Source organism: Brassica napus, chromosome C4 (genome assembly GCF_020379485.1).
Source record: "Brassica napus cultivar Da-Ae chromosome C4, Da-Ae, whole genome shotgun sequence".
Classification (NCBI taxonomy): domain Eukaryota; kingdom Viridiplantae; phylum Streptophyta; class Magnoliopsida; order Brassicales; family Brassicaceae; genus Brassica; species Brassica napus.
In genome coordinates this window covers 7,922,849-7,937,015 of record NC_063447.1, presented here as the reverse complement: position 1 = coordinate 7,937,015, position 14,167 = coordinate 7,922,849, and the positions used below count along the sequence as shown (strand labels likewise).

At 39.9% G+C, this 14,167-nt stretch overlaps 2 protein-coding genes across 2 annotated transcripts; one reads left to right on the top strand and one right to left on the bottom strand.

Annotated features, from left to right (window-relative positions):
* Nucleotides 1–1,880: 1,880 nt before the first annotated feature.
* On the top strand, nucleotides 1,881–3,641 carry LOC125585768. The gene is made up of 2 exons (XM_048755424.1): nucleotides 1,881–3,257; nucleotides 3,339–3,641. Exons 1-2 carry the CDS (start codon nucleotides 1,881–1,883, stop codon nucleotides 3,639–3,641), a joined length of 1,680 nt encoding a protein of 559 aa, XP_048611381.1.
* A 1,278-nt stretch (nucleotides 3,642–4,919) lies between these two features.
* LOC125585767 lies at nucleotides 4,920–8,805 on the bottom strand. Its single transcript, XM_048755423.1, has 8 exons — nucleotides 8,793–8,805; nucleotides 8,195–8,277; nucleotides 7,411–8,115; nucleotides 6,978–7,331; nucleotides 6,569–6,844; nucleotides 5,758–6,195; nucleotides 5,425–5,683; nucleotides 4,920–5,347 (listed from the first exon to the last, which is right to left on the bottom strand). The coding sequence occupies exons 1-8, from the start codon at nucleotides 8,803–8,805 to the stop codon at nucleotides 4,920–4,922; spliced, it is 2,556 nt and encodes an 851-aa protein (XP_048611380.1).
* Nucleotides 8,806–14,167: the final 5,362 nt, after the last annotated feature.

Sequence of the window (14,167 nt, the reverse complement as noted above, 5' to 3'; positions counted from 1 at the left end):
CCAGCATGTTTCAATTTGGGCTTAACAATATACATCAACAAGCCCAACATTCTATGTAACTAATAAACAGTCCGACTTTTGGACTATCTCTGTGGAAGACGACGCCGACGCTGTGGTGATGCCAATGCTCAATCCACAGCCTCTGAAGGACTGGTGGCGTTACGATCAAGATCTACGGTAATCAATCTCTTGTCCTTTTGATATTTTCTGTGTGTTTGGTTTTGTTTTGGAATCTGAGTTCTACATGATTGCTTTCATGGCACTAAGTTTGTAAGCGCTTTTTGTTGGATTTGTAGAGTAGCTTTTTTTTTTTTTTTTTTGTCACTGAAGGATTTGTGGAGTAGCTAAGAGAGCTAATTAAGTTTAATCAATCATCTGATTGCAGCAGATCATTTCAAAACAGAGAGAAGTTAAAGGAGTTAAAGCACTCATAAAGACAACTTGAATTGCTCTAAGTTCTGGGTGAGACATGGTGAAAAGTTTAAGGAGCTTAAACTATGTTTTGTAAGGATTTTTTTAGGGGTTAAATACAGGGAGAATTGGAAAAACAAGACGCTTTCGAAGTTTGTTTGTCAAAATAAGATTTTGGTCGTTTTGGACTGATTTTGCCCTTGTGTTGTGGAAAAAATAGTAAACTTTGGTAAAAAAATATAAAAAAATGTAGAATCATTAGAAACCAAAGTATATATACTTTTATGTTTAAATTTAATTTTTAAAAATTGTGGAACTATGTTTTATTTAATATCAAAGCTATAACAGCATACTTATTCTAGCCATCTACGTAGTCTACAAATCGAATATAAAGTATTGTACATAGGTTTACCTTGGATAGAAAATATAAACTACAATTTCTTCAATAGTTTACCTTAGCTAGATTTTTTGTCGTAATATTCTATCTTGATATCTTCAGTCTACCTACGGCTTTTTTACAAGTTCTATCCTAGAGTCAGTGAAATACCTTTTCTTTTTTACAAGTCATACCTTGTTCTGCCTTTTACTATATAATAGCCTAAGGCAGAATGTAGTTTTCATTCTCTCTACATATTTATGCCTTACGTATGACGTATATCCTTGCCAAATAAAGTAAAAATGGAAACTTCCAAATTTCGTGATCATATCTTTCCTAAATATATCCTAACTAAATATTTCCTAAATATCTCCCCCCCACCCCCACGATTTTCTCCCTTTTCTCTTCACACGATATCTATCTCCCTCGTTCCTTGTTCCTCTCTCTTCTTCATCGACAAAAATCTCTTCTATCAACCAACACAAGATGGTTCTAATCTACGTTAAATCTGGTGTATGGATGTCAAGTTTCAGTGACGAGTGGAGTTTCTTGGCAGACAAACAAAGGTGTGGTCGAATGGTGACATTAGAAACTACTACTTTACTGGAGGAACTCAAGATCATGGTGTGTGAAGATTATGGGGTCGACCCTAATTTGGTTAATGTCGAGTTCAGTTATGAGATGGTCAATCAAAGAGGAAATCCTCCCATTAGTATCAGTAATGATCGACAAGTGTGTAACTTTGTGGGCTACGCAAAGAAGTGTTCCTCTACAACCTTGTGTGTCACGTTCTCTGGTACTGGTACTGGTGTAAAGGAAAAGGAACGAGTCAATATCGATCTGAATAAGGAACCGTGTGATTCAAGTAATGTTGAGGAAGGTGAAGTTCCTGACATAAATCTGGGAGATTTTGCAGAACCATCAACAAAGTGTTGTGATAAAAGGAAGAATCATGTCGTTGAGGATGGTTCCGGTCATGCTGGTTCAAAGAGTGAAAAGTATGGCGATAGTGAAAAGGAAAGCCGAGCTGGGAACACAGATTTCGTGAAGAAAGATCAACTTTTGAAGAAGTAAACGTGTCCTAAAGGCAACAATGGAAATTTGGGCGATGAAGAATAATTACGATTTCCTTGTTACCAAATCAACGAAAAAGTGGTGGTCTATACGATGTAAGGATAATACGTGCAACTGGACTGTGCGTGCGGAATGTGTTGATGGGTCTACATATTTCATGATCAATAAGTGTGTGGGTATACACTCATGTGCTCCTTCAAAGAAAAGCAACTTCGGAAAAACGGCGTCGGCAAGAACTATTGGAAAGCTGATACAACATCGATTTGATGATGCCAATGATGGCCCCAAAGCAAACGACATCATTCAGTTTATGAGGCTAGAACATAGCTGCGAAATTACTTATTGGCACGCTTGGGAAGCTCGTGAGTATGCAATTGCAGCTGTTAGAGGTATACCAGACGAAAGTTATGCAAAGATACCAAAATATTTGCATATGATTAAAGAAGCTAATCCTGGTACACACACTCACTATGAAACTAAGAAGGATGGTAGATTCATGTATCTATTTATGTCGTTTGGGCAATCAGTTAGAGGATTTCACAGTCATATGCGTAGGGTGATTGTTGTTGATGGAACTTTTCTGAAAAATAAATATAAAGGAGTTCTACTTGTTGCTACAGCTGTAGATGGTAACTCCAACTTGTATCCAATTGCATTTGGAGTTGCTGATTCAGAGAATGAAGAATCATGGGAGTGGTTCTTCAGACAGTTGAGTGTGGTTATTCCTGACTGTAAAGACTTAGCTTTTGTGTCAGATAGACATGCGTCAATTGCTAAAGCAATCAGGGATGTCTACCCACGATCAAAGCACGGAATTTGTATACACCACTTGCTGACCAATGTGGTTAAATTCTTCAGGACAAAGGGGTTCACTGCCTTGGTCGAGAAGGCTTCAAAGGCATATAGGTATAGTGAATTTCAGGAACGTTTCACAGAAATTGTTGATATCAGTCCGGCACTTGGAAGATATCTACAAGAGGCTGATGTGAGAAAATGGGCTCGTTCTCTCTTCCCTGGATCCAGGTATGACATCAGGACCAATAACCCAGCCGAGTCGATTAATTCAGCTCTGAGATCTCCTAGACAATATCCAGTAATTCCTTTGCTAGATAGTATAAGAGAAATGATGACCCGATGGTTCTATGAGCGTCGCATGTTAAGCTCCAAACATATTGATCCTTTAACCGTTAAGGTGGAGAAAAAGATTTATAGGAGAATCGTGAAGGCTCGAGGGTTTCAGGTTCAGAAGGTTGACAACTTCAGATCACTTGTTAAAGGAGACATATATGATTGTCATGTTGATCTGGAAACCAGAACATGCACATGTGGGAAATTTGATTTAGGAAAAATTCCATGCAGACACGCCATTCCTGCAATTTATTCTCGAAGTATGGAAGTATATAAACATTATCTTGGTACCTATATATTCCAGCATTTTGCAGCGTTTAGACATTGGTCGGTCTTTTTTTTGACACAGGTATGGAAGTACACCGATTTACTGGGCGTCTATAGCACTGCAACGTGGAGAGCTGCCTACGCGGAATCCATTAATCCCATACCAGTTCCAAAGGCTGAATGGAATGTCCCAGATGAGGTTAAACTTGCGAAGATCTTACCACCAGAGTCAAGAAAGAGTGCTGGTAGACCAGTAAAGAGAAGGTATGAAACAATAGAAGACAAGATTAGATCTTCTCAAGGATCAACAAAGAAGAAAAAGCACAAGTGCAGCCGGTGTGGTATGGAGGGACACAAGAGAGGAACATGTGATAAACCTATCTAGTTTGTTGTGTGTGTTCTCTGTTATTTGCTTTTTGCTTACAACATTGTTGAGACAAATCAAATCTTCCTATTGACAGTTTGATTTTTGCAATTTTTTTTGTTATATTCGATGCAAATCACCAAAAACATCAAAGAACATAGTCTTACATTTATTTAGAAAAAACAGAACAAGAAATTGAACATCATGCATAGGTAAGGTACATGAAGACCATAGCAAAACAACACACAAACAAAGCTTTGATGATCCTTAACTCTCTAATGCATTCGATGGAATTTTCTTCACAACGAGCAATTGCATCTTCCATCTCTTCAAGTCTACTCTTATGTCGTTTCAGCATTGTCTCAGAAGCTCGTACTGATTTTTGAAACTCGGAATTGTCCACTAGTAGCACATCAAACAGATCCTGAAAGTCTTCAATTTCCTCAACAACTGACTTATCAGTCCATTTGAACAAGTGAGTTTTGTCCTTCATCATTAACATCAACAAACAGTTAGATTGGAGCGATGACAAGGTTATATGAATACAGACTAACCATCTCAGATCCCATCAGACAACAATGGAACAATCTTCCTGGATTTTTGACAGTTGTTGAAGTGAAAAGATGCACTGCCTTGCCGCAATTGCATCTTTTCGGAATTCCTCTTTGTTTGGTGTGCTGATATCTTGAATCGACAGAAGAACCGACCGAAGACATGATTGAGTTGATCTCCCAAGTTCTCTCCCCTTGATTTCTCTCTATCGTGAAAGAATGAGGAAGAAAAGGCATTAGGTCAAAAAATAATACAAAACTACGTCGTTTCATGACGTAGAAAACATGTTTTATACCTGAGGCAGATCTATTAAATATAATGAAAAACGATTTAGGGGTTCGTTAGGGATTAGTTAGGGTATGTAATTTCACCATATATCCACTAAAGTAGTGATTATACATGAAACAAAAAATACATTATTAGTGGCTATAAGAACTACAAATGGAATTATTAAACAAATACATGTCATTCTCAACACAAATGGTAAGAGTTTAGAGTAAAGAGTTCTTATGTATAAGGTTCATTTAGGCTTTAGGGTAAATATTGGGTTCGTTAGTGGTTTAGGGTAAAGATTGATAAGTTTAGTGGTTTAGTGTAATTGGAAATTTTAGTTGTAAATATTTCATGCAAAATCAAACCACAAATAACTAGTAAACTAAAATAGTGTCATGTCACATAATTTCTAGAAAACTCTAAAATAGAGTATTGTCACAACATTCCTGGTAAAACCTAAACAAACACACATAATCAGTCTTCTTCAAGGTCATAAAAAGTAGAACTCTCAAAATCCGAAGGGATGTGTTGTGCCATAAGATGGATTAAAATGGGATCATGGGCAGCCTCCCATATATCATAAGCAATTTTCTGTCGGCAACCAGGCATTATTCCGTCTTCCACTAAACTGAGGTCGAGACCAAGAAGGATGCACTCCAAGTGTTTGACTGCGAATGCCCCGCAATCAGCACAAGACTTGTTCAATCTTGTCTGCATAGGCATGTCTACAATCGAATAGGATGTGAGGAGTAACTTGCTCTTAGGTGGACCAACTGCCTTGACAATTCTAGGAATCATACAAGCAAACTTCTCTACGTATTGCCTATTCCTTCCCCGATTGCAATCATAGACTTCCACTTTCTTCTCAATCATGTTGGCGCATACAGCAACCCAATGATTACCTGCAACGGACATCACTTATTTTGTTAAAAAAAATACTTGAATAACGGAGACGTGTAGAGGAAGCATGGATAATTACCATTGACAAACAGAGGAAAGTAGAGACGATCAACATCGACACCCCAAACTCTATTAGTCCGCCCATGAGATGGAAGCTCTCCTCTCCCATAAGCAAGAAGAAGATCGGGTACTACGTAGCCTCTTTTGTCGTCTTTACACTTCTCGTATTCTTTCTCGATCTGGAGGCAGAACATGGCGTTCATGAAAGCAACACGGTCTATATTCCAACGCCTCAAAGATGTCTTCTCTCGCCATATATACATCATCGCATCCATTTCCTGAATATTCACATGGACAATTACCCAATGGACAATCAAATATATGTTACAAATATATGTTAAGAAAATAATACCTCGTTTCCAAGCCATTTTCCAGCACAAACTATTCTCTGTGCGAAGGTCAAATTAAAGACAAAGGGACCAATCCTCAAAGCTGTTGGATTCGTAGACCATTTCGTGAATCTATCCCACGATTCTTCGGTGAAATAATACAGTGACGCCTGTGGAGAACCGTCATCTGCCATTGGTGAGTCACTAAGCTGAAGCTTCTTGCTTGGTCCTCCAGTCCATCTATCCCACTTTGCCGATGTTAGAGGTGCATTTGATTGCTTTGATCCACCTTTTCGTAGTTTTCGGACAGTAGTCTTTGGAGTCCACCAATCACTTGCATCGTTGTCGTTATTGGTCTGTGATGGATCAAAATCGGGTACGTACGAGGCTTGAGAAAGTCCTTCAAGGCTTTGCGTACCTATTGGTTCGTCCATATCATCCGCTTGACTGAAATTTACATCCTGTTTCAAAGTACACAAGCAATTCATAAAAAACCCTGATTCAAAACACACAAGCAATTCATAAATCAGATTCAAAATACACAAGCAATTCATAAAAAACCAGTTATTAAGCATACACAAGGAATTCATAAAAAACATGATTTTATAAACTAATAAAATTCATATAAATATCTTACACATAGTTCACATAACAAAACACACATCATAATGCAAATACATAATTAAGCCTGATTTTGAACAACAATTACAAACCAAACACACTTCCAAAACGAGACAATGCAAAACACATCACAAGGCCGATAAACACATGAAACTAACACTAAAAGAAGTTAAGACACATTGCAGAGAGTTATGAATACTAGTGGTTGTTTACCAAGGGTTTGGACCTCCTCGGAGATGGCTTGCTAGGCGATGGCTTCGTAGGAGATGGCTTCCTAGGCGATGGGTTGCTAGGCGCTGGCTTGCTAGGCGCTGGCTTGCTAGGCGATGGGTGTCTAGGCGCTGGCTTGCTCGCAGATGGATCTCCATGCTCAGCTTGGATGGTTGAATCCCCACGGGAATTTTTAAGCTCAGACTGCACTCCCTCAAATTTTTCATCCATCTTTTTCTCTAGCCTCTCTTCCATCGCAGCAAAACCTTGCTGAAACAACTGCGTCACAAAAGTATTCATATCTTCATCAAAGGGCGCCTGTTGTGGTCTAGTATGTAGGACCTTATGCTTCCTTTTTTTCCATTCCACGATCAGGGAGCCTCTTCTTTCCCTTTGTATCTCTCGCCCTTACGGTTGCTGATCCTTTTGGAGTTTGAAACTCCTCATCGCTCCCACTTGCTTCATCGCTCCCAGCTGCTTCATCGCTCCCACCTTCACCATCCTTGTCGTTAGGCTCTTCATCACTCCCACCTTCTCCCTCATGCGTAGGTACTTTCTCCTTCTCACCTTCTTTGTTATCAACCCCAAAAGAAAAGACTGGTGTCTCTTCGTACTCCCAATTATGACCACTGAAGTCAAACTGCTTCATTATCATCTGCATGAGAAGCTTGACTCTATCATCCTCCACCTCATCTCGTCTGCTAAATTGAAGACTTTCACACACTGTATAATTCCCTGTCCACGAGATGTATGGATATATGTCATCCTATACAAGAAAGGTGAAAAGAGTCAATCATTAATACAAACATTTGTTTGTTTTTCTACTTGTTAAAATAAATATTTACCTTGGGTGTTAAGATGTTCTCCAACTTGTTGAGCTCCTCGTACGAAATCTTTGCAGCTCCCATCCAGTTTACACATCTAGGACCGTTCTTAAAACTTTTGTTCAGTTTTCTTCCACAGAGCTTTCCAAGCTTTGGTATTGCTTCCATAGCCCATATCTGAAGACCGTAGGTGAAGCCATCTAACACGTAACTCTTTGGATTCTCCTTCAGTTTATCTTGTTTTTCAGCTATTGACTCGCATAGAAGGTCAAAAGAAGCAACTCCCCAAGGGTAGTTTCGAACTTGCTCAAGATCCATCACCAACTTCACGTACTTGATGGGGATAGGTGCCTTCTCATCTCTCCCGCAAACCATACAAACAATGATGCAAAGATACACCAGCCTGATTCGATCAGCATTACTCCACTTCTTAACAGCTGCCCTGTGATGTTCCCACAGCTCGAAAATAGAAACCCCCTTATTTGTCCTGATCACTAAGCTCCAGAAACCACCATCATCATCCCAGTCAACCAACTCATTAAGTGAGAGACTAGTATCGCACTGAAGCCCGGTAACTGCATGGAACTCAAGCAATGAAAATCGGAGAGGTCCTCTCGCAAAGAGAAACCAAAGCTCATGATCTTTGTAAGTCAACAGCTCCCTACACAAGAAGCCGTGTATCACTCCCGCCGAGAATCCCAAACCATTATCGAACAGCTTAAAAATCTGAGCAAAAACAGGGATCTTTCTTCATTGTCTCCAACTCCTTTGGCAACCACTCCATCAATCTTTTGAAATAGTGTACCATCTTGCAGTTATTATTGATCTGATGCACTTGGGTCTCTTCACCCGGCTTTAACAAGCGCTTTGGTAACTCCTCAGACATACCTACAATCACAGAAAAGAAGTTTATAATCAGAGCACAAACAAAGAAAGAAGAAGATTTGACAAAAAACCAAACCTTTGAATCGGAAAACAACAAAAACGAATCTATTTGTCAATTTTCCCTCTTTCAAAAAAGGACCAAAATCGAAGATAAGAAACTAAAATCAAAACACCCAAACAATAACATCCATGAATTGCGTAATGTATAAGGAGATTAATCAACCCATTCAAGTAATTTAGATTAAGAAATAAGAGAAATTGGATTTAAGTGATGAGAAACTTTAAGAAATCTAGGGTTAAGAGAATCAAAACAAGTAATCGCAAACTCACCTTCTTAGAAACGTGAGATGTTGATGAAATTGATGGTGGAAGAAGAAGAAGAGCGTCCGACGATGTCGTAGAGTAAGAACAAATCTCCAATTCTTCAGGTTGATAACAAAGAGAAAGACGAAAATAACTAGATTGGAGATGAAAAATGAAAGTTAAAGAGTGAAGAAACGATTTGGCTTTGTTCTTACCCAAAATCGCCATTAGAGGAGCTTCAAGCTTTCGGCGGAGAAGATGAGAGAGGTTCGTTAATCTCTAGGGTAAATCGACTTTTGTTTCTACTTTTTTTTATTGTTTTTCCTTTATTTTTACTTTCTGTTTTTACTTTTTGTTTTTTTTGTTTTTTTAAAAGTGGTTAAATATATTTCGAAATATTAATATTAATTATATAAATCTTAACTATGCTAATTTGAGGGCAATATGGTATTTAGAAAATTATAAATCCTACTTACCTAAAGAATTTTCAAAAAGTCCTATTCTGACAAATCGAAGTATAAAATGTCTTTATTTTCCAATTTTCTCTTAGATATAAGGATTAGCTAAGTATCGATGTAACCTAGGATTGATTATTTTTGTTTGTTTTTTTACAAAGAACAGATATGCTGATGTGTTTCATGTTGTATCAATATTATAAAGCCCATGGCTTTTATTGGAAGGTGAAAAGAATATGACTTGGGCTAAGTATGTATATAAATCCCAGAATACTAATAATGTCAAGTTGACATAATGCTAAAGTCCCACATCGGGGAACAAAGGCATGAGAGAGGAGTATATATATGTTGTGACATACAGCATTGTTTAGATGAGTCAGAGAAGGAAGAGATTCCCCACCTGTGCCGTCCGGCTTGGCTTGGGTCTTCTTGAGATATTTAAAAGAGATAAGAAAAACGTTTTGGGGATTAAGTTTCGCAACTTCAACTTCTCTCGATCTCCGAGAGACTCTCAACCATGTGAAGCAGTTGTTGCGGAAAATGGGTCTTCTCCTTCTCTTAAAATATTGCTTCTCATTTTCATTCATTTCTAACCTTTTTCACAGCGAGAAACATCCAGCAAAAATCCTTTAGCGTAAGTAGTTCGAAAGTGTTTCGTAGCTCAATAGTTCGTAGAGGTTCTTCACGAGTGCCGCGTGATAACCTATCATGGTTTAATCATGAGACTCATATTCGTATAGATCTGTCGCACTAACAGAGCTAATATTAAGAGTTAAGAAAAGAGATTCGTCTCGACACCATGGTTCATTTTCATTTCGTTATTGAATCGTCTATATTTTCCTTAACATCGTTTTTTATTATATCGTTGTTTCGATCCGGTTTTCCGGCTACTACATTTCGTTGGTCTCTTAAAGTCACAAGGATTTGTTATTATTATTTTTAAGGTGATATTCATGGACAGTATTCGGGTCTGTTGAGGCTATTTGAATACAGAGGCTTCCCTCCTACAGCTAACTATTTATTCTTAGGAGATTATGTGGACTGAAGGTAGCAGAGTTTGGAGACGATCTGTCTTCTACTTGCCTACAAAATCAAATACCTGAGAACCTTTTCCTTATAAGAGGAAACCACGAATGAGCTTCCATCAAGCATCAACAGAATCTACGGATTCTACGATGGATTCTGTTGATAAAAAAAGAACACGTTTTTTTGGTTTTTGGTTGGTAAGTTTGGTTGTTACACCAACTCACCACCAACTCACAAATCCCCCTCCTATAAATACATGCATGAAGGAGAAGGGGAAATTCATCCCAAACAAGAAAAACAAAGTAAGAGAGAACAAGAGAAGAGAAGAAGAGAGAGTGCAAGAGAGAAAAAAAAAAAAAACTTTCTTGTGAGAATATCTTTCTCTTTAAGAAATTACGAATAATTTCTTGAGTGTATTTGGGATCGGGTGTGAGTTGAGAGTTTGTAAAATTTCCCGGGTTGATAATAAAAAGATCTGTAGCAGGTCCGGAGACGTAGGCAAAAGTTGGCCGAACTCCGTTAACAAAATTTGGTGTGTGTGCTCTTTTTTCCTGCTCCCATAAATTCTGGTTTTCCGCAAAATTTGACCGCGTATTTCCTAACAACTGGTATCAGAGCCTGAGTTACGGTGATCGGTCAAATTTTTTGCGGGGTTACTATTCACGTGAACAGTACTTCGTGAATAGTGAATTTTGTCGGTAACATCGGTTTGTCGACGAAGGTGTTCTAATACACGGTGGTTCCAGAAACGATGGGAGGCGAAGACGGTTTGGCGCACAGTATCGGGAAATTTGACGGTACAGATTATGCATTTTGGAGAATGCAAATTGAAGATTATCTGTACGGAAAGAAGCTTCATCAACCGCTGAGCAAGAAGCCTGAGAAGATGGATCAGGATGAGTGGGAGCTCCTTGACAGACAAGTTCTGGGTGTTATAAGGTTAACACTGTCGAAAAACGTTGCTCACAACGTTGCGAAGGAGAAGACCACGGAAGGGCTCATGAAAGTTCTCTCTGATATGTATGAGAAACCTTCGGCAAACAATAAGGTATTTCTCATGAAGAAACTCTTTCATTTGAAGATGGAAGAAGGTGGCCTGGTTGCCGCACATGTGAACGAGTTCAACACGATTGTCAACCAACTGTCATCGGTTGAAATCGAGTTTGATGATGAAGTGCGAGCACTGATTTTGTTGGCATCTCTGCCAAATAGTTGGGAGCCGATGAGGGCAGCGGTTAGTAACTCTGTGGGTACTCAAAAGCTCAAATTCAATGATGTTAGAGATCGTATCCTTGCTGAGGAAGTTCGAAGGATAGAGTCTGGGGAGGCATCAACGAGCTCTGCTTTCAACGTGGAAAACAGAGGGAGAAACCCAGATAGAAATAACCGGAGTAATGGCAGATCGAAGTCAAGGAATGGACGGGGTCAGTCTAAATTCCGACAGCCTGCAGAGTGCTGGAATTGTGGAAAGACAGGTCACATCAAGAAGAATTGTCGAGCACCACCGAAGGAGGAAGACAACACTAGAGGCGGAGCCAATGCAGTGACACGTGAAATCGCTGATGCATTGGTAGTGTCTGTTGATTCTCCGAGGAAAAGTGAAGCTCGTGGTGCAGCTGGAAATAACACCAAAGCGTCAATCTCCTATGTTGATAGCCCAGTCGATTCATGGGTTCTTGACTCAGGAGCGTCATTCCACACCACACCGCACCATAACATCATGGAAAATTATGTTGCGGGAAATTACGGAAAGGTATATCTTGCTGATGCATTACCTTTGGACATAGTTGGTATTGGAGATATCAACCTGAAGATGTCAGACGGATGTGTGTGGAAGATTACGAAGGTCAGACATGTGCCAAAGTTGATGCGAAATCTGATTTCAGTAGGTCAACTTGATGATACGGGGCACGATGTTAATTTTGGTGGTGGAGCCTGGAGAGTCAGAAAAGGTTCCATGGTGGTGGCTAGAGGTCATAAAAGAGGCACTCTTTATATGACGACGAGTTATCAAGACACTGTTGCTGTTGTCGAGAATGCCAAACATACCAAGTTGTGGCATTGTAGGTTGGGACACATGAGTGAGAAAGGGATGAAACTCATGGTGGAAAATGGTGCTCTTCCAGATCTGAAGACGGTGGATCATCAGATGTGTGAAAGTTGCATCCTTGGGAAACATAAACGAGTTAGTTTCTCTAAAGGAGGAAGAGAGCCAAAATCTGAGAAGTTAGAGCTGGTGCACACTGACGTGTGGGGACCCGCTCCTGTTGCATCGCTGGGAGGTTCATACTACTATGTGACCTTTATTGATGAATCCACAAGAAAAGTGTGGGTTTACTTCATGAAGAACAAGCATGAAGTGTTTTTGGTTTTCAAAATTTGGAAAGCCATGGTTGAGATTGAGACGAATCTCAAGTTGAAGTGTCTAAGGTCTGATAATGGTGGTGAGTACATCAGCGGCGAGTTCAAGAGATATTGCGCTGATAATGGGATCAAGTTGGAGAAGACTATTCCTGGAACGCCTCAACAGAATGGAATAGCGGAAAGGATGAACCGAACCTTGAATGAGCGTGCAAGGAGCATGAGATTGCACTGTGGATTGCCAAAGACGTTTTGGGCAGATGCAATCAATATCGCAGCCTTCTTAATAAACAGAGGACCGTCTGTACCGTTGGGATTTAAGATCCCTGAAGAAGTTTGGAGCGGAAAGAAAGTAAATCTTTCTTATCTAAAGGTGTTCGGATGCTTAGCTTATGTTCATATTGATGATGCTGCAAGAAGTAAACTTGACTCGAAGTCTAAGAAGTGTTACTTTATCGGTTATGGTAACGCGGAGTTTGGTTACCGGTTTTGGGATGATGAAAATCGGAAGATCATCCGCAGCAAGAATGTTGTGTTCAACGAAGAAGCATTGTACAAGGATAAGCTAAGAGAAGGCTCAGAGAAGAAAGAGCCTGGAGCTGTTGACTTAGAAGATATCCTGACACCGGAGTTGCCACAGGATACCGCAACAGCAGAAGAAGAAATCTCTCAAGACGAGAGTGGTGAGGCTGAAGAAAGTGATGATTCTGAAGTGGTCCCATATACACCAGTCACAGAGTTACGACGGTCAAGCAGAATCATCAGAAAGCCAGTAAAATTCTCTCCATCGCTCAACTACATTCTGCTCACAGACAGAGGCGAGCCTGAATGTTATGAGGAAGCTATGCAAGTTGATGAGTCGATCAAGTGGGAGCTTGCAATGAACGACGAGATGGACTCGTTGTTATCCAATCACACGTGGGAGTTAGCAGATTTGCCTAAGGAGAAAAAGGCATTGCATAACAAGTGGGTCTACCGAATAAAAGAAGAACCTGATGGGAATAAGCGCTATAAAGCGAGGCTTGTTGTGAAGGGATTCCAACAAAAAGAAGGCGTTGACTACACCGAAATCTTCTCTCCTGTAGTCAAGATGGTGACCATTAGAACGGTTCTTGGGCTGGTAGCACAAGAAGATCTGCATCTTCAACAGATGGATGTGAAGACGGCATTTCTTCACGGTGATTTGGATGAGGAAATTTATATGAAGCAACCCGAAGGCTTTGAGATCAAAGGGAAGGAAAGCCTTGTTTGCAAGCTGAAAAGGAGTTTGTACGGCTTAAAACAAGCTCCAAGACAGTGGTATAAACGGTTCGACAACTTTATTAAAGGCGTTGGTTTCTTGAGGTGTGAAGCTGACCACTGTTGTTACTTCAAGACGCTTGAAGAGTCCTACTTGATATTGCTCCTATATGTCGATGACATGCTGATAGTAGGAGCAGACTTGCACGAGATCAATAGCTTGAAGACGAAACTCTCAGAAGAGTTTGCGATGAAAGACCTTGGAGAAGCAAGACAGATTCTAGGGATGAGAATCAGTAGGAGCAAGGAAGGTCTTAAGCTATCACAAGAGGAGTATGTGAAGAAAGTCCTCAAGAGGTTTAACATGGATGACGCGAAGCCAGTTAGTACTCCCCTGGCAAGTCACTTTCGGTTATCCAGAGAACAGTCTCCAAAGACGGAAGATGAGATGGCATGTATGGATAAAGTTCCATATGCTTCTGCTATAGGAAGCCTGATGTACGCGATGA